The sequence below is a fragment of the Saimiri boliviensis genome, chromosome X (genome assembly GCF_048565385.1).
Source record: "Saimiri boliviensis isolate mSaiBol1 chromosome X, mSaiBol1.pri, whole genome shotgun sequence".
Lineage (NCBI taxonomy): Eukaryota > Metazoa > Chordata > Mammalia > Primates > Cebidae > Saimiri > Saimiri boliviensis.
In genome coordinates, this window is record NC_133470.1 from 20,309,082 (window position 1) to 20,330,614 (window position 21,533).

At 39.6% G+C, this 21,533-nt stretch overlaps 1 protein-coding gene across 1 annotated transcript in view; it reads left to right on the forward strand.

Moving 5' to 3' along the window:
- The window catches only part of PTCHD1 (patched domain containing 1), a 58,719-nt gene extending 37,470 nt beyond the window's left edge, over positions 1-21,249 (forward strand). The window contains exons 2-3 of the mRNA XM_003924095.4: positions 1,467-2,127; positions 14,284-21,249. Coding sequence (XP_003924144.2) covers positions 1,467-2,127; positions 14,284-15,938 — 2,316 coding nt within the window. The 3' untranslated portion in view covers positions 15,939-21,249. The remainder of the gene's footprint in view (positions 1-1,466; positions 2,128-14,283) is intronic.
- The last annotated feature ends 284 nt before the right edge of the window (positions 21,250-21,533 follow it).

Genomic DNA, 21,533 nt, shown 5'->3' on the forward strand with positions numbered 1-21,533 from the left:
TTCAACTACATGTTTTGTCACTGGCCTCATTTTGCACAGAAAAAGCAAAGCCACCATGAAGATAAGCTGCCGGTGAGTCAAAACAGTTAAACTAAGGACCTGTATAGCTACCACTGAAACAGTAACCTGATGCCATTTTTAAAAAGGTAGTGATCAGCCCCACCATTCCTAACTACATGGCCACCCTGAGCCGAGTTTCCTTATCTGTAAAGTGACTTGTTGAGAGAATTTAAGGCATGAAGCCCTGACACATGGCAGTAGCTCATTTAAGTCCCTTACTCCTGACTGCCTGGTTTTCTTATCTTAGACAGTAGATTACACATACTCATACATATCTGAAATTGAGCATTTGTGGTGGGGCAGTAAAAGCACACATTCGGGAACTAGTTGCTAACAAGAATCGTAGGGATTCAGATGCCTAGAGATGTATGGTAAGGGGCCAAGAGCACAGGTTCTGGAACCAGACTGCCTGGTATAGCCCAGCTCTGCCTCTTACTATGTGTGTGACACTGGACAAGTGTCCTGGCTTCTCTAAATCTCAATTTCCTCATCTCTAAAATGAAGCTAGCACTGTACCTACTTTGTAATTTGCTGTAAGGATTAAAGAAGTTTATCTGTATAAAGAGCCTAGAATTGTGCCTGGCATGTAGTAGGGGCAGTTAAATTAGTGCTTGTATTCTCATATATACTTTGCTGGCAAGCATTCAGTACCTGGAAACAGCAAATTCAACATGGGACGAGGTGTGTAGAATAAATTCCATTGTTCTCCTTTAGCATGATTCCCATATATCCCAGCCAGGCTATTAGAGTTACAGCTCCGTTCCCATATATGTAGGCAAGGAAAGCCAGAGAAAACAAGGACCCTCAAGGTAAACCTCTTGTCTTTTATGGTAGAGAGTGATTTAATTGGATGAAGAGATCATTTAGCTGCCCTGCAAATCAGCATCAAAGGACAAGCCAGCAGAGGATCTCTGCATTTGGAACTGCACCTTAGTTCACTTTTTATGTTACATTTTGAAGAGGGAAACTCAACAGAGGACCTATATAAGATTTCCTAAAAGTATAGACCAGTTGGGCCACAAATAAAGAACATGTGGAAAGAATTTCGGTGCTTTAATGCAACATTTCTCAAACTTTAGCTGCATCAGAATTCCTAAGAGGGCTTGTGAAAACCCAGATTCATGGGCTTCACCCCAGAGATTCTCATTTACCAGGTCTGGGGTGGGGCCTACGAATTTTCATTTCTGACAAGCTCCCAGGTTGTGCTGATGCTGTTGTTCTAGGGGCTACATTGTGAGAACCACTGGTCAGATGTGTGTTTTACATTCCTACTACCTACCTATTTCTGATCTAAGTTTATAAGATTTAATTTGAACTGTTTAGCTTAGAGATAGAATGTCTACCCTCTCCAAAAAACAAAAACAGAAATATTTGATTAATAAATGCTGTTATTTTTCTCCCCACAGTTGCATGCTGCTGTGACCAAGATCCAGGTTCCAAGGCCTGGTTTTAATTACACGTTTGCCCATATATGTATCCTGAATAATGATAAGACTTGCATCGTGGATGACATAGTGCATGTCCTGGAAGAGCTAAAGAATGCTCGGGCCACCAATCGGACCAATTTTGCTATCACATACCCAATCACTCACTTAAAGGACGGGAGGGCTGTGTACAATGGGCACCAGCTTGGGGGCGTCACTGTGCACAGCAAAGACCGGGTGAAATCTGCAGAGGCCATCCAGCTTACCTACTACCTGCAGTCAATCAACAGTCTCAATGACATGGTGGCTGAGAGGTGGGAGTCCAGCTTCTGCGATACTGTAAGACTGTTTCAGAAATCCAACAGCAAAGTCAGAATGTACCCTTACACGTCCTCCTCACTGAGGGAAGATTTCCAGAAGACCAGCCGTGTGTCAGAACGTTACCTGGTCACCAGCCTGATCCTGGTGGTCACCATGGCCATCCTTTGCTGCTCTATGCAGGACTGCGTCCGCAGCAAACCCTGGCTAGGCCTACTCGGATTGGTGACCATAAGCCTGGCCACCCTCACTGCAGCCGGGATCATCAATCTTACTGGTGGGAAATATAATTCTACCTTCCTGGGAGTCCCTTTCATCATGCTAGGTAATTACTACCGTTCATTTTTCTGTTTCCTTCTGCTGGTGGTGTTGACGGGGTTCCTGTTGAAAGGCCAGGAGTAGCCATCTACCAACTTTGTTTCATTTATAGTATCTTCATTTTGCCCAAAAGTCCTGGGACCAACTCTATAAAGTGCTAGCAATCAGCAAGAAACAACCTAATTTGGTAAATATGCCAGAAATTCAAAGTCCTGGGTTCTAGCCCTGACTCTCCACTGAGTAACCATGTGGTATTTAGCAGATATTAATCTTCTCTGTGTCCCAGTGTCTTAGGTTGGGCTTCCCCATAAGCAGGGTCCTGAGACAAAGATTTGGATACAAGTAGTGTATTTGGGAGGTGAGCCCAGGAAGCACCAATATGGAAGTGAGGAAGTGAGACAGGAAGGCAGGCAGTTGACGGCATGTTAATGAGCCCAAGGTATATTACATTCTGCCCATTGCTGTGGACACCTGTGGTTCAGCCCCAATGGGGACCTTTGAGAGACCTTGTAAAACACCTCTCAGAGAGGTCCTCCCTGGGGGTGAGAAATTTGGGCTATTTACCCACAGAACCTTTGTAATTCATTGAGGGCTACTCCTCAGGGCAGTTAACTCCCAGCACTTCCATGGAAGACTGGGCACACTCCTGCAGCCAGAGAAATCCTTCAGGTGACTGTAGCTGTAAGTCTTCAGCAAGCTCAAGAATGGGGAATGGGAGAGCATGTTGGGTTGTCACTGATAGTGTCTGCTACTCTCAGTTTCCCCACCTTACGAATAGAGTGGATGTGAGCATCACACAAGAGGACATGATAAATGTGTAAGAACTTTGAAAGTGACATGTGAGATACCAATAGGAAGGTAACCCTTTTTTCCTATTCTTACTATGAACTCAGGAGAATATTTTAAAGCAATGCTGCTGGTGACAGCGTGCTTCCAGTGTGTTCACTTAGGAGAGCTGCAGGAACTCCCCAATAGATATTAATGATCAAAACAAAGCCATAGTGGTCATAGCATTGGTTGCCCCGTCCATATCATTGAAAACGGCATGCCCAGCAAGCCTGATTGCAGGGTTCTTGGGGGCCAAGGATTCAAGAGATTCACTTTCCCCCTTTTCAATGGCAGCTTCTCATCAATTGCTGTAACAAAATTTAAATGTCATTTGGAATCAGATACTAACATGACAAATGAAGTGGCCCTTTTTCCTAAACTGAGAAATAACCACTATTGAGTTCATTAGTGTGCCTTATGCCCTGTTTTAGAGTAGTAGAAAAGAATTTCCTCAGGAAATCTCAGCTGTGTTATGGGTAAATGATAATCAGGGTCAGTGGGGCTGCAAAGCCACAGAATTACATTCTCCGCTCCATTCTCTGTGGCCTGAGGAATAGAAACCTAGTCAATGACATATACTAGTAGCTTTTGTGAAGAGCTAGGCACTACAAGAAGATTGAGCAGCCTAATAATTTGCTAAATCACTTTACCTGTCACTGCTGAAAACAACAGAGAAGGAGGCTGTTGTACCTCCTCCTGAATTCAGTCTATTAAGAAAGCAGCATAACTTGCCTCTTTAAAATAACCCCAAGATCATGTGGGTTGACTGTGGAATACAAGGTGGTTCCTTGAACAGTGAGTAAGACTGAGTATTAGTAGCTTGCACAGAGGCTTGTATCAAGGTTTAAATTAAGATGTTTTGCTCATGATTAGTCACATGCTTGAATGTTTTAGAGGTTATGGGAAGGGTTTTCATTTCATTTCATTTCTTAGCTTTTCATTTCCTTGTTGCTTTTGTGGGAGGAAGAGAAATACGAATAAGAAAAGAGTGGGGACCTGAAGGGAGATTGTAAGGTTCTGAAGGTGAGGCAAAATCTGCTGGGGCTAAAGGACAATCAGTGCTGATTTTAGGACATTCCAGGTTGTTACCAGTGAGCTCAAAGCATGCTAGGATATTTAAAACTTCTGAAAAATTAATTTACTAAGTAAAATAAAATTACAATATTTAAAGTTTCTTAAAATTAATTTTAAGTAAAGTAACATAGCAGTATTCAAAACTTCTTAATTTCACTAAAAAACGAAATGGCGATATTCAAAACTTCTTAAAGTTGGTTTTATAAATAAAGTAAATTGCAATATTAAAAATTTCTTAAACTTACTTGTTTGTACTTTTAAAACAGGTTTTAAATATTGTAAGGGAAAGTCAACACAAAACAGACTATGCCAGATGATATTGGTGCAGGGAAGGATGTAAGAGATGGTCGGATAGAAAGATGCTGTTAGCAGAGAAGTGTCTTTAAAAAACAAATCCAGAAATAGTAATGCCACAGCTCCACAAAGACTGAGTATCACTGAACTTTACATCAGAGTTCAATTCAGAAGAAATCTGGCATTTGCAGTGAAAGAGACCATCTACCACAGGTACCCAATAAGACCTTGTTTGCAATTTGTGAGGAATGTTACATGCATTGATTTGATGGCAGCTTTTCCTGCTGATAATCAGTATGCAACCTTTCTGTACATTCTCAGCCCAAAGAGTTCTCAAATTATTTAGAACATGAAAGGAAGCGACGTGTTTTAGTAGCTAAGGCCCATTTGCAATAAATACTTTGCACGATGTAATGGGTACTTAATATGCTCATAAAGCTAACAGTGCCTGGATTTAGGATGGTCACCCTCCTGTATTTCTCAGATAAACTCTTCATTCTTAAGAGTTTATAAAATGAAATATAAGCAAGAGCAGCTTCATAAATGTTGCTTTCAAGGCCATCATTTGATTCTGGGTTTTGTTGATGCCAAGCCCTAAAATGCCAGCAAATATTTCAAATGACCAAGAAGAAATGCAGTGCTAAGGGTTTTGCACTACAATAAACTGTCCAGTATTTAAATTTTCCTGTCTATAACTTAAAATGGCTATGCTTAACCTAAGCAGATTTAAGCAAAACTTCTTGATTTAGTATGTTATGTAAATACAATGTCAAATCAAATAAAAAGCATATAGCCTCATTTCAAAGGTAAAGTATCTCAGAAAAAGTCTCAAACAGACATTTCCTTGGCTATCAATAGGTCTATAATGTGATAAACATTATAGATTTAAAATTCAACAAACCGAACACTGTCAGTGTAATTCTGGTCACATAGGCCAAATCCAGCCAAATGCCAAAATGACACTAGATTTAGAATGGAAAATTTTAAGATCACGTGTGTCAAGCAGTATTAACCTGACAAAATTCCAGAAGAGGAAAGAATTTGGATAAACTCTTAAGAGTTCACCATAATGGGATGTGACTGTGTGTTTCTAGCCAAGACGATACGTGACAGTTCTGGCAATAAGAACATATCCTACACAGATGAATCATTTTGGCAATGATGTAAGCACAGATACATCATGATTTAGAATGTTTTTAATCAGTGTGCATACTAGATAATCCCACTTCTGCCAAAACCTCTGTCCAGATGAGTCATATCAGTTTATTTAGAGCTGAAATCCTAAAAGGTCTACAGTATTATAAATGTTCATTGACATTTTTTAGTTACTATAATTTGGAGAAGAGTTTATTTGGTCTATACCCTTATCATGCATAAAATAATATCCCTTCTTTCCAAATATACCCATATCAAGTAGTGAGTTACTTGAATTGCTATTTGTGAATATATGATGTTCATTATTTTAATCTTTTAGGGAATTTCCTTTAAAGGATGAGGATTTATACCATTATTCTCCAGTTGGGTATGATTTTAAAAGTTGGCATAGGTTTTTAATGTGCAAGCTGTCCTTACAGGCTTAATGTTTCCACAGCTTTGCTGATCAAATACAAATCAGGAAAGGGATAGAATGTTAGAGGATATAGAAGGGAACCAAAGGAAAGTTTTCTCCATTCTACATCTGGAGAGTTTGTTGCTTCATGTACATCCTGTACTGCCAAAAAGGAGAACTGAAATCATAGTGAAAGAGTTTAGATATTAGTTTCTACATGCCATGTAGTTTATAAGGGCTGCTTGGCATTTATTAAGGTACAAGAGCCCCAGAGATGGTACGAGATGAAAAATACTCTTTAAGCCCTTTTTGAAATGTTTGGGACTTCGAGAAGGTCGGATGCTCTCTTCCTTTTGAATTGTCCAACCAGGCCACTCAGATTCAAGAACATGAAAGGAAGAAAGAATTAGTGGATTCTTCCTAATTTGTGGATTATTGCTAGGAAAAGAATAATAGTAGGGAAGTTTGGCTTCTTTTAGCTGTGTATTTTAAGATTATTCATATGTAGCAGAAACCAGAAGATTGGGTTTCATTCTTCAAGAATATGTTCTCATATAATGCCACTTGAAATATAATGCATTATGTGGAGCTCATAAAAAGGGAAGGGTAAAACCTCTCATACAAAAAAATTAGTTGCAACTGAAAAATTGGAATTCTTAATTATTTTTGTTCTAAAATTAAGCAAACCTGAAAGGTTTTGCTTTCCTGATGAGTATTCTGATATAGTTCTCAACTCATGAGAACATGGGGGGAAAAATTAGTCAGATAATAAAATTTAAACCATATGAAATCACCAATATCCAATCATTTTTGACCTACAAAGTTGGTACCACTATCTGGTCATTTTTGAACTACAAAAATGGTAACTTTTATGGTTCAACCTACTAATTATTGTAGAAATCCGTTATTTACAACAATATGAGAGTTTGCCTAATGGAGTAGTATATTAGAATGCTATGGAAATACTCTGCTTAGATATAAATCAGTAATAGGTTCAGCAGTTTCTAGAGGAAAAAAAAACCTGATTTATAAGGGTTTTGTTGTTCACATTTTTGTGTACATCTGGTTTTTAAAAAGAGATATTTTATTTTGCAATATTTCCAAAGTTTGTCTCCCAAATATCTGTTTTTGTAATGGCCCATGGTCATTATGGGACTAATTTACAAGGAGATTATGTTATTTAGGTTTGTAATTTGTTCTTGCCCTTTTATTCTTATACTCCACCAATCATATAAGGGTGAGAGCAGGTGGAAAGAAACAGGTTTAGGGGAATGGAACAAAACAAGTTTTATTGTTCTATTTTTAACCATAAAGTAAGACAAGAACAGGACTTGGGGGCACAAGTCCAGGAAGGCAGAACTCAGGCAAAGGAATACAAAGAGGCTTTGTCTTTGACCCAGGATTCCCAGATATCCTGTGGGTGTTCTATCTACCCAGTCTTGCCCGGGGAATAAGGGAGTGACAGACCCCGTAAAGGTTGGGCAGCAGGAGGCAACATCAGGACATTGAACTAAAAATAGACCCTGAGGAGGAACACCTAGAATGTACATTTGGACTAGACTCTCAGAAAGTCACAGCTTGGCAGTCTCGACCAGATGGATATACAGAAACTCACAACCCAAGCAGGTTCATAGTTATTGTCAAGGAAACTCTGTATTTCACCAAGGCTACTTTATTACTCAAGAATCAAAATATAGACAGATGGAGCCCAAGAGAGGAATTCTATAGCCCCTTCTCTACATTGATTGGTATAGCAACACCAACATTATTTTGCCTATTCAGTAAAATAAATTTCACATCAGCCTACTATTCATCTTGTTTGTATGTGTGTCTTTATAACCTATGTGCATAATATATATTATATATCACATTGGCTGTATTACATGTCATATGTAATATGACATGTAATAAGCTCATGTTATGTATTTATATGTATGCAACATACATTATGTAATAAATATTGCTTGAATATTTAAATAGAAGAGCTATATATTTCTCTATATATTATATGGTATAGAGTCCAACACTTTGTATGTAAATATATAAAATATATTTGAATAGGATATGCCATATATACATATATTTATATATTGCATTTGTATTCTATATTAAAAGAAATTACACAATGACCATAGCATATATTATGGGCCACATTTATACACACTGGTCTTATATAATGTACATACACACAATATCTAAATACTTTACCTTTTAAAAAAGGAAGAGCTATAAGCAAATTCATTTCTAGGGCAGCTATCTAGTGAAGAAAAATTATTTCTAAGACTAAAACCCAATGCTCTGATTCCAATTTTCAAAATGTGACAAGTCTCTGGTACAAAGAGTAAGATGTGTGTGTTCCTCCTGATGTGAGCATCTGTCTTTACTTAAACAGAGTACACCTTTATTCTTACTCTTAACCATGAGACAAAACAGACAGCGATAAACCAAACAATTCAGCTTATAAAGTAAATGTTTATAACTGGCAAAGTGTAAATGTAACCCAATTAATGAACTTCTCCCTGAAAATAGATGTTACTCAACCCAGACATATATACATTTTAAATTTCTTCTCAAAAACACAAGAATCATAAATTTATGTGGATGTCATTGAAAAACAAGCACCTTATAAACATGAGCTACTTAGGGAAGCTTTTCTAAGAATAAAATAGGCTTTAAGGAGATTTTGCTCATGGATTATAATCTATGAATTTTTTAGAAGAATGTAGTAATTTTATTTCCATATATGAAATTTGACACTGCCCAGGCATGCTATAAACAGCTTCACTGACTCATGATATTAAATGTTTTCACACTGAAACTGAAAGATCATCCATCAGTCAGCAAGCCATCCCATTTCCTCCTCCTTTGCCATTCCTTACTTTAAGGAACTCAGGATGAGGAATTCTGCTAGTGTGAAAAGGATTAAAATGTGAGTAGCACCCGAAGGCATCTTTCAGCTGCTGTGTTGTGGCTATGTATATTGGGACAGGTAGGAAAATCTGGGCCTGAATAAAAATCTGACTTACAAAATCCAGAAGTATTATACAAAGTACATCAATTTGCCTATGATTATTCATTTAAAACCAAACAACAACAAAATCACCCAGACTGTCTCCAATAGCAAAACCACTAAATAAATTGAAAATATGATTTGCTTTATGAGCAACTTTCCAGAAGTATATCTACTGGGTAAAGAAAAGTTAACTCTCAACTTTGTTAGTAGATTCTGTCTTACTCGATTGTAAACAACCCTGAAGGCTTTGGTCAGGCCCCAGAAAGTTCTGGGTGGCACTGAGATTTAATCTGTGAGGGTGCTTGATAGTCACCCTCAGTGAGGACAGGATTAGCCAGTTGAGTTTTTTTCTACCATTAGTGTTATTTATCATCTATGCTTCTTTTTCTCTTCGTTAGCTCCAAAGTCTGAGAGTTAACAACATATTCAGATGTAAACATTCTTTAAAAAAGAAAAACTATTAGCCTAAATTCTTTGGTATTTTATTAGGTGACAATTCCAATGTTTACTGCAAATAAAATTAATAAAAGCAGTTTTCTTTTTAAAAATCACACTCCTGGCCCAAATTTTGCTTCAGTATTGGTGATGAGCCCTACTGGCCTGACAAAAAGCCCTAGTTGCTTCAAAGTATTCACTCATGAATAATTAGAACTTGGCGCTCCCCTCCCTCCCTCTCCCCCTCCCCTTTCTCTCGTTCTCTTTATGTGTGTGTGTTTTCACCTATTGATATGCACGTGACAATACAGACATGCAATGTAACAAAAATAAAAACAAACATCTTGAATGTGCTTTTAAAGGACAAGAGAATGCTTTAAAAGCATTTTTATCTTCAAAATTTGATAGAAATCAGTATGTGTTTAACTGTTCCTGTTGGCAACTCTTCAGCCTTACACTGTGACTGTAAAAGAAGGCATGTCCTGGGATGTTGTATCATCCAGGGTAATCCTTGGGATATGAGAATGTCAGATACTGAGGTTCCTGATAGTCTAAACATGATACAGTCTTTTACCTCAAGATCTCAGGCTGTGACCTGGCCCTCAAATGATGAGTCATGACTCCCATATCCACCATAGGGTCCCTAGTGACCAAGATCAAAATCTGTTTGTATTTAGGTAGCTCCTCCCTGCCCCTGCCCCATGAGTTCTGTCACTGGGGAATCCTTGTGAACAGACTTGGGACTTTGGAGATGGGAAATTGTCATTTGCCAAAGTGATGCTTTATGCCAATGACATAGGCCCACTGGTCAGATTTAACAGAGAAGCTTATAGAACTCCTACTTGGTAGAGAAGTTTTTAAAACTAGAATGCAAAGCAAATAGTAGTACTTTTGCTTTTAAAATAACTTTTTAAAAAGTAGGAAACAATAGTTGAACCTCTGAAAAGTATCTTCAGTCCACATGCAGTATCTGTCTACCTCTGTAAGATTTAGCCTCCCAGTTCTTCATACTGAACGATTGACCCAAAGTTAAGAGAGCGGGATGGGCATGGTGGCTCATGCCTGTAATCCTAACATTTTGGGAGGCCGAGGCAGGCAGATTACCTGAGGTCAGGAGTTTGAGACCAGCCTGGCCAACATGGTGAAACCCCATCTCTACTACAAATACAAAAATTAGCCGGGCAGGGGTGGTACATGCCTGTAATCTCAGCTACCTGGGAGGCTGAGGAGGGAGAATCACTGGAACCCGGGAGGCAGAGGCTGCAGTGAGCTGAGATCAGGCCACTGCACTCCAGCCTGGGAGACAGACTGAGACTCCATCTCAATAAAATAAAATAAAATAGAGAGCAATGAATGATGGTGATGCTAAAGAAGGGAGGAAAGAGGAAAGTGGAGAGGAACAGAACCTACCAAAATCTATCTTCTCTGCCTCTCCTTGACTCCGAGGGGCCCAGTTTCTGGAGTGCTAATAAAAGATAAGGTCAGACCTGACTGAAGGAAAAACTGAAGAAATTAATCTCTGTGAAATTCTCCTACCTGCCATTCCCTCTTTATTCCATCCCCACTTCCATTCTCTGTTCCATTCCCGACCAAAGGGAAGCTGCTTCAGTAGACCACTGTCCCAGAGGAGTTTGCATTGAAAAGGATACCCTTGACAGACAAAACCAAGGGGAACTCAGCTATAATTCTGGCATTATGGGGGGCAGGGTAGCCTTCATGTCCTAGGGCTTTTGAAATGTGTCTCCCCTTGAATCCAGGCCAGAAAACAGGGTCCTCACCAATGGGTTTTCCTATAGGATAACAGGCCAACCTCTTCAGCAAAAGTACCCAGCTGCGAGCCAGGTCTAGTGCCAGCCAGGCACTCCAGGCTGTTAATCCCTAAGAGGCAACCACAGCTTTGTTGGCACTTGTCCTTCCCTTGACTAACTAAGCTTCAGGAAGGAGGCCCAGTTATGGTATCAGCAAATGTCCCAGAAATCCGAAGGACTCATAAAATGCTATAGAACTCCAGTTTGGGGTTTAGGGTGTAGGCACCTACTAGAGAGGTGTAGCTTGAGAAACAGGAATCTGACCTATCAGGAATGGTAGCCGGGGCCTTTGGAGGCAAAGCCAATGACAATTAGCAACAAATGCTGAGTGATTAGTTAGAACAAATTCTTTCTCAGGGTCTCCTGTTGTTTCTGTAAGTGTATGCTTGCACACACCTGCAGCAAGAAGAACTAAGGAAAGGCATTGTTTCCAAAAGCCCCTAAGAATAAAATTAGAATTCTCTTTGGAGCTGCCCCCAAACCAAGAACATATGCTAAAAGAGCCAGAAGTCAATATAAAAGATCAAACTATAGAAGGACAAGGCATTTAAAATGCAGCAGCAGAACTCAAGAGAGAAGCTAACAGCCTACTTCCACTTTTCCTTGATTTTGATTATTTTCATTCCGGGCCCTGGAGCCTCAGTCTTGTCACCTAATATCTCTGTTAATTCAAATTCTTTTCCTCAGTTAGCCTCTAAGATTGTTCAACAGCAAGGTAAGAAATTGATTCCTATTGTATTTTCCAAGAATCAGGGTCAGAAAATGTCATTGTAAAACATCACACTGGTTTTTAAAAACACTGCAAAACAGATTTAAGTTCTATTATGTGACTAATTCTAATTCTGCTATATGCTTTATTTTTTTGCCATATTTAATGACTCAGTACTAAAACCCTACTTAAATTTTTTGTGTGTTTCTGGCAAGTAAATATCATTAAAAAACTATTTGCCATTTACAGTGACCCCCTGAAGTGTGCTTTGCCCACCAAAGCTTACTTGCTCTATGTGGCCCCAGAAAAAAAAAAAAATGGTCAATATTGTTTCTTCAGGGTTAGTGCCTCAGAGGTATTCTCTTTTTACCCTCATTGTTAAGGGAACAGTTAATTAATCAAAGGTCAATGGGTCCATCTTGAAAATATACTAGAAACAGATTTAATCATGTTCCCTCTTCAGACTAGATGTTAACCACCTAAGCATAATTAACAACAGGATGCCAGTCAATGAGTGTACTTTTTACTTCATGTCTGGGGAGTTTGGGTTCCTTCAATTTAACAGGGGCCTTGGTGCTAGTTATCAAATTGACAGTCTTGACCTGACTTCTAAAAGTGGCTGTAAAATGATGCCCAGTAAATTAAGATAAATGCCAAATTCCTCTGAGGAAATAGGCCTAAATCATTACTATGAAATGGGCATTCAGGTTTGAGGCCAGCACTTTACAATAAGGATAAAAATACCAGCCTGGGCATGAGGGAAGATGTGCACTTAGCTATTGTATACACAAGATAACAGTGACTCACTTTGTTCAGCATTATGCTTGGCTGGAGATTTTAAATTCCTTTTTAAAAACAAGACTATTGTACCACAGGGTAAAGATTTTATTATCCTCAATAATGGGATTGAATATGCCAAGGCGTGGAAGCAGGAAATTAGATCTGCTGATCCCCAGGGCCAAGACAGGGGTTCTCAAAATCCACAATGGGTCACTTTGGTGGGCTTTCCATGGTTGCAGTGACCTGGAAACACAGGGACCCAAAGTAGGGAATGTCTGGCTCCAACAAGGAGAGGTGATAGAAGTCATGCTAGATCGGGCCCCAGGCAGCAGAATGGAGTCAGAACATGGGCATTTACTGTACCTTTGCTATTCCAGTATTGCTGAAATACTAAATAACGCAGGAGGTAAAGGTGCTAAGCAGTTAAGCAAAGGGGTTACTGATCTGGCTTTTTTCCACAGATGCCACTATCAAACAGTACAGAGAAGTTAATAGAGTCACTGCTGACATATCATATCACTGCTTGATAAGTCATGTACGAGTAACCAAAATTGGTCAAACAGATCCCTGAAGACAAATTGCAAGTCATAAACCTTCAGCCTGAATCTTAATTTTTATCAATAGGCAGGAGAGTTCATATTAATCTTATTCCTTCTGTATTTTCTTCACTCCAACTTCTTCACTCCACTTATTTTGCTTCCCTCTTTCTCAGATTTATTGCTTCCTGCCCTCATATTTGGGGAAGGAAAAAAGAGGGGGCTATGATTTAGTTTCCTGTCAAGACTCAAATTAAATGCACAGCCTGTTTATCACTAAAACCCTCCAGTTGGCCAATTTTAAATGAGGTGACGGGACATTAACTCAGAACCCTCTACTCACTGTCCTCCTCTGCACTGACCCCTAGCCAGACTTGTGGGGATGGAAAGCAAGATGATGCATGTCCAGACATCTTCTCTTCTCTAGAGTTTACCACCAACCAAATTGCACCAATAACCCTAAGCTATTAATGGGAAAAATCCCCAAGAGACATATGCACAAGTCTAATCAGCTTTCTTTCTTTTATTCTTTTTAAAGTCAGGGTCTCACTCTGTTGCCCAGGCTGGAGTGCAGCGACACAGTCATGGCTCACTGCAGCCTTCAAGTCCCAGGCTCAAGGGATCCACCTGTCTCAGCCTCCCAAGTAGCTGGGACTACAGATATGAGCCACCATGCCTAAGTTCTTTCTTCTTTTGAGAAAGAGATGGGGTCTCACTACATTGTCCAGGCTGGTACTGAACTCCTGTTCTCAAGTCATCTTCCTTCCTAGTCTCCCGAGTTGCCAGGATTACAGGCGTGAGCCACCGTGCCTGGCCCTACTCAGCTTTCTATAGGCAAAAGTTCATCTAAGTGCAGTTTAGTTGGTGGAACACTCCAAAGAAGAGAACTTTCTTAAGCCAGAGGGAATATGAAGATCTTTGCCTCTCTCGCTGTCCTTTCACTATCCATTAACATTTACAATTCATCCAAACATGGGTCTATCTCCCCATAGGAGAAATCATTGGCATTTACAAACCCGTCACCACTAGGGTTCATTACGTTTCGCTTAAGGCAGTAGTCCGTCATAATCAAGTTTATTTCCCTCTTAAGAGATCAGTTCTTTAAACTTCTGCTCTGGTCTTTTTCTGCCCCCTTAGGTCATGGATTATATGGGACTTTTGAAATGTTATCCTCCTGGAGGAAAACTAGAGAAGACCAACATGTTAAAGAGAGAACTGCAGCAGTCTATGCAGACTCCATGCTCTCCTTTTCTCTCACCACTGCCATGTACCTGGTCACCTTTGGCATAGGGGCCAGCCCTTTCACGAACATTGAGGCAGCCAGGATTTTCTGCTGCAATTCCTGTATTGCAATCTTCTTCAACTACCTCTATGTACTCTCGTTTTATGGTTCCAGCCTAGTGTTCACTGGCTACATAGAAAACAATTACCAGCATAGTATCTTCTGCAGGAAAGTCCCAAAGCCTGAGGCATTGCAGGAGAAGCCGGCATGGTACAGGTTTCTCCTGACAGCCAGATTCAGTGAGGATACAACTGAAGGCGAGGAAGCGAACACTTACGAGAGTCACCTATTGGTATGTTTCCTCAAACGCTATTACTGTGACTGGATAACCAACACCTATGTCAAGCCTTTTGTAGTTCTCTTTTATCTTATTTATATTTCCTTTGCCTTAATGGGCTATCTGCAGGTCAGTGAAGGGTCAGACCTTAGTAACATCGTAGCAACCGCGACACAAACCATTGAGTACACTACTGCCCAGCAAAAGTACTTTAGCAACTACAGTCCTGTGATTGGGTTTTACATTTATGAGTCTATAGAATACTGGAACACTAGTGTCCAAGAAGATGTTCTAGAATACACCAAGGGGTTTGTACGGATATCCTGGTTTGAGAGCTATTTAAATTACCTTCGGAAACTCAATGTATCCACTGGCTTGCCTAAGAAAAATTTCACAGACATGTTGAGGAATTCTTTTCTGAAAGCCCCTCAATTTTCACATTTTCAAGAGGACATCATCTTCTCTAAAAAATACAATGATGAGGTCGACGTAGTGGCCTCCAGAATGTTTTTGGTGGCCAAGACCATGGAAACAAACAGAGAAGAACTCTATGATCTCTTGGAAACCCTGAGGAGACTTTCAGTCACCTCCAAGGTGAAGTTCATCGTCTTCAATCCGTCCTTTGTGTACATGGATCGATATGCCTCCTCTCTGGGAGCCCCCCTGCACAACTCCTGCATCAGTGCTTTGTTTCTGCTATTCTTCTCGGCATTCCTGGTGGCAGATTCACTGATTAATGTCTGGATCACTCTAACGGTTGTTTCTGTGGAGTTTGGAGTGATAGGTTTCATGACATTATGGAAAGTAGAACTGGACTGCATTTCTGTGCTATGCTTAATTTATGGAATTAATTACACAATTGACAATTGTGCTCCACTGTTATCCACCTTTGTTCTGGGCAAGGATCTCACAAGAACTAAATGGGTAAAAAATGCCCTGGAAGTGCATGGGGTAGCTATTTTACAGAGTTACCTCTGCTATATTGTTGGTCTGATTCCTCTTGCAGCTGTGCCTTCAAATCTGACCTGTACACTGTTCAGGTGCTTGTTTTTAATAGCATTTGTCACCTTCTTTCACTGCTTTGCCATTTTACCTGTGATACTGACTTTCCTGCCACCTTCTAAGAAAAAAAGGAAAGAGAAGAAAAATCCTGAAAACCGAGAGGAAATTGAGTGTGTAGAAATGGTGGATATCGATAGTACCCGTGTGGTTGACCAAATTACAACAGTGTGATAATGTCTACTTGGTATATTTTCACCTTAGGTCTTATCAAGAGCAAAGAGATTATGTTAATGAAATAATTAAATTCAAAGTTGTTCCCTTTTTTAAAGATAGGAAGCAGGCATTGACAAAAAAAAAAGTAAAGGGCAGTGGGGGGAAATGGGCATGGTGTATTTTCAGTCTTTAAAACAATAGAGTTGTTATGAGAGTACACACACACACACACACACACACACACACATACATACATACAGTCTCTTAAACTAAGATCAAATAGAAGAAAGTTTATTAACAAGCAGGATCCTATCTTATCCAAACTGCAGATGTTGCTGGCATTGTGACAAAACCCACTGATTGAAAGGTCAACTGCTAAGGCAGAAATAGCTTTAAGCATTGTTCAAACAATAAGGCTTCCAGAACTTCTGTAAAGCAGTAGCTCTAGTCATTGTCTGTGGTTTGAGGTTTTAGCCATCTCACCTAGCTCCCTAACACCCAAGGAGATGCCTGTGAAAGTTCTGACTAGCAAAACCAAGTCAGAGCCTTGGAAACTGAAATGTGGTGGAGTGGCCATCACTCATGGACTAAAACTGATTCACTCCTAAATTCACCCAGGTGAGGTAGTTTTGCTGTCTAGAATGAAATTCCCATATTCCCCCATTGATACACTTTTAACATTTGTATAGTTTGGTTTGGTTAAAACACCTTAAAACCAATGTCAGCTCCAGCATTGTGGAATTGGTATGATTCTATTTTGGAATAGCTTGTCACTTGTCACCAAATGGGTCTGCTTTATTAGTTACAGCTCTTGGCAGGAGGATCCAGGGGCCCAAAACCACAGAGCCAAACCCAAATACCTGGCATGACGAAGCAAAAGCAGGTGTCTACTTGGACCCAGATAAAGCGTCTCCATTTGAACAACAACAACAAAATAGCCAGCTGGTACAGCTGTTTGTGGTTGGCCTTACTCGGATTTTTTGAATGGATACCCAGAAACATCTGCCCACACATAACTGAGGGGAAAAAAATGAACACTGAAATAGTTACTTGCTGTTGCTTCCAACTTGTAGTGCCAGTCTGCCTTTGCTATGAAACATGCCTGCTCAGAGACAGAGGGGAGAAGAAGATCTTTGGTAAGTCTAAGTCCTAACACCGAGAAACTTTGTAAAAGTGCAGGGAGATAAAGGGCCAAAAGGGAGATAGGTGGAAAAGACTGGAAAAAGTCATTGCTAATACAGATCTATCAATGATGGCAGTCCACTTTCTTGCTACACTGGCTGCACATCACCTTGCTGGTCCCCCAACATACCTTTTTTGATGCCCTTCTACTTCATCATAGCAAGGTTCTTCTGTACATTAGCAAGCCTAGATATCTATACTCTTGACTTTGACTATCTACAGAAAAGTGGTTCAGCTGAACAGAAATGGTTTAGATCTAAAAAGGCTGCATACAGTGCCCAGGCCCCTGCATTTCTTTAAATTTATAAAAATGAAGCTAAAACCTGGTTACATTTGAAGCAAATATCTACAGTATTTTTCCCTTTTAGAGATGTAGCTTATTTAGACATCTATAGTGGTAAGCACTTCCCAAAAGCATTTTACCTTTCTGAACCTTAACAGACATACTGTGCAACTTACCCATCCTCTGCAGAGGAGGAAACTGAGACCTAAGAGAATGAAGTGACTCATTGAGGTCACACAACTAAAGGATTTTCATCATTTCAGCATACCTAAGACAGCGCAGGCCAATTTTCAGTTTTCTTATAAGATGGCTATTACTCCTCTCAAAATGCATTTCCAAGGAAGGAACATACGACTTTATCGGCCACGGGGAAGACATTTTTATAATGTCTGTGATTAAAATGTTTGAGGTTTAGGTTTGCCATTGTCTTTCCGCAATAGCAAAAAAGCCCAAATAATTCAGATGTAACCACACCAAGTGCAAACCTGTGCTTTCTATTTCACATACTATTGTCCATACAGTTTTAAATACATGTGCAGGGGATCACAGCTAGTGCATTACATGCTTGTTCAGTCTCCCCTGCAGACACACTAAGCGATAATACCAATGTGTTATGCACTCAACTAGAAGATAATAAGCTTTAATCTGAGGACAAGTACAGTCCTCACAAAAGGGCAAGTTTGCGTAATAGATTTTCGATCAATTCTCTCTCCAAGGGGACTGCAAGTAGGCCACTATTTATAAAACACAACTGAAGAGGGGATTGGTCTTATTCTTAAATCATATGTTGCTAAATCATTTTCTGAACAGTGTGTTCTAAATCAGTCATTGATTTAGTGTCAGCCACGTGGAGTACCTTGGCTCAAAGCGACTCCACAAAACTGACACAACACACTCACCAATTAAATGGATTTTGTTGAGAATTTAATCATTCAATTTGGTCAACCAGAATGACTTACTGTGGAACTTTGTTTTATGAGAGATAGTTTTCCAACTTGATTGAGTCTCTGTATACCTTGGGATATCATATTTTTTAATGAAGGGCATTTTCAAACTTGTCGACTTCTCTTTTCAGCCCTTGAAATGAAGGTTTATGGAATTCTGACTGTGAAATGAATTTTTCTATTGGGAGATTATGCATGCCAAGATTTATTATTTATTGTTAGATAATTATTTATTTGTTAATGCTGATTATTGATTATCGCTCTGTCGCATTGGTTTAGCCCCACTGTGGAGAAGACACTTTAGAAGTAACTCAGACTTCCATCTCCATAAAATCTAACTCTTTACTTCATCAAGTTTTACTTTTTGAATTGCTATAAAGAGGGAAAAAAATGATCCCTGCAAACACTTAAAGAAGCTGTGTTTTTTTCTTTCAGTTAATTCCAAGACGTTAATGTCCACTTTACCAAAGAAACTTATTTTGTTGGTTTTGAGTTGGTGTTTGTTGTTTGTTTACCAAAGAAATTATTCCATTTATCAAAATATTTCTCCTGGTCAACTAAACAACTGTGATACTGGGTCTTTTTTGGCCATTCATAAGGAAAATTTTTTAAAGTCAGGGTAAGGGTGATATTCTCTCATTTAGTGAAACTCAGAAGATGTAAATTCACAGGGAATGTGGTGTTTGCAAAAAAGAAAATGAAACCTGATATAGGACGTTATTCTTTAGTCCTACAGCAACATTCCAACAGGTGGCATCAGGGTTCCTCAGGTTAAAAGAGGTAGTTTTTTCCAGAGATAAAGGAAGACAAACCCTCATGAAATGTTTCTCCATTATTCCAGCTCATAAGTTTTGCTTCATTTTAGGTTTTGGAGTTTTTAGTTTCTTTGGTGTTTGTTTCGCTTTTATTTGGTTTGTGGTTTGTGTTTGCTTGTGTTTGCTTCTGCCTTTTGAACCACTTTTACTCCCTCAGTTTTCAGTGAGAAGTGAGATAATCAGATGCTACCCTCCATGGCCACACTTACTTATGTAGCATAGTGCTCCAAATGAGGGCCTTGGTAACCCTTATGACCCTTTTCTTTTAACTAACCACCACCCATTTGTAAGTGGCATTCTGGGACTATGACACCACTTTTCTCCAGTGCCAATGACAGAGCTCAGCTGTGTCCATCACAAGAACAAGTGGAATGGGCAGCTGCCTTGGGGGTGTGGCATGAGGCAGAGCCTCTTGGACACAAATGTTATCTTCGTCATAATGGCTTTATTCGTTTGGATCCTATTAAAGTACCCCTGTAGCTTATAGTAGTGTTTGACCTCTGTGACTCTGTTTTCTCATCTGTAAAATGGGGATAATATCAGTAAATTTCTTTAAATTCAGCAAATACTTATTGAGTGCCAAATATTGCCCAGATACTGTTCTAGAGACTGGGGGCACAACAGTTAACAAATCAGATTTTTAAAAATCTGTTCTTGTAGAGCCTACCTTTGAGTGACATTGCAGGTATATTGTGGGGATTGTGTGAGATGAGAGATGACATTTGGAAAGCACTCTTGGAAAGGCCTGGCAAAGAAAAGAGACTCAAAACATTGTTTGTAAATTGTCAATCTCACACAGTAGCACTAGGACTCAGGATGTAAAGCTACTGAGAAATAGATTGGAGCCTGAGATTAGGGCTACAAATGCAATGAGTTGCCATAGAAGGTAGTTAATTACCAGTCATTTTAGGACTTCAAAATTAAGCTGATCACCACTTAGTGGGGCCACTGTAAAGAGGGTGCAAGCCCTGGACATTGGCATCATACTACAATCTTTGAAAAAAAAATGGATACAGGTACTTGGGTTTAAGGATGGAGAACGGATAGCACTGATTATTGAATAACTCTACCTGGCTTGTCTGAGGGAATGTAAACATTCCTTTTAGGTAATTTGCTTTAACTTTTTGTTAAAAGCACCAGGTATTTAAAGACATAAAGTTCCTATTTTTTAAAAGCATAGTAAAGCTGCAATACAAAGGAAAATATTAAGTTAGTGGATTTGCTGGCAAAGAACTAAGAATGGCTGCAGCCAACACATTGCAGAGTTCCTCCCTGTGGTGGTTACAACTGTTTATTTCTGTTTCATGCCAGTCTAGGAGAAAACAAAGAGGAAAGTGGATGAGCTATAATCAGTTCACCTGAATAGGCAGTGCCAGGATGTCCCCCCCAGCTTGCCTCTCACCTGCCCTGCTTCTGCCCAGGTGATTTGTTTGAAGTCCTCTTTGATATCTATGAGAGCACCGTGGAAGGAAGAGGAAGTGAGGCAACCAGACAGCTATGGCCTCTGTGCAGATTTTTGAGTTAGATTAAAATTGGCACCACCTGATTAGAGCCTATCTGGTGAGGAAAGAAGCCTTCTTTTCAAAGTACAAAGAAAGCAATGCGTACCAAGGAGGCAACCAACAGAGAAACCTTGGTGAAAGAAGTGACGTTCCTGTGGAATGTGCCAGCAGCTTCTCCCTCCAGAATGCTGACACCAGATGAATCTTTGGTTAGAATTAAGCCTACCCCTTTGTTTTTCACATGAGAAAACAGAACCCTGGAGAATGAAATTATATTCACAAAGCTAATTAGATACAGATATGACACTGTAATTGAAATCTAGTTCTTAGCCTCAATTCTTTCTCCATTCTGTCACTTTCCTGCCAAATTCTATTTATCTAAATTGTGGGGGTCTTAACCTGGGGGCCATGAATGAGTTCATGGGAGGGGTCTCTGAGCTCCCTAAAATTAAATTATATGCAAAAATGTGTGTATATGTTCAACATGTGCATTTTCCCAAAAGAGAGGGCTCATAGTTGTTATCAGATTGCAAAAGAGGTCTGTGACCCAAAAAGGGTGAAGAACCACTGTCCTAAATTAATAAAGACCTCTTTGGGAGTATGATCCTGGTGTCCTTGTTTTGGGTAATGAGCAATCAAAAACTTTTGAACTATCTTTTTCTCTAAGGAACCAAAAACGCTTCCAAATTTTGGTTTCTTCATGCCAAGCCAAGTGCCTACTTCTATTCATTTATTCTTCATTCATTCTTTCATTCATTCATTTATTTATTCTGCAAACATATTTTCAGTGCCAATTCATGTTCTCACACCAGCTAAATATGCCCTCCACAGCAGGGCAAGGAAAGGAGCCCTCTGTACTGTGCTCTTGTTGGCAAGAGGAATACCAG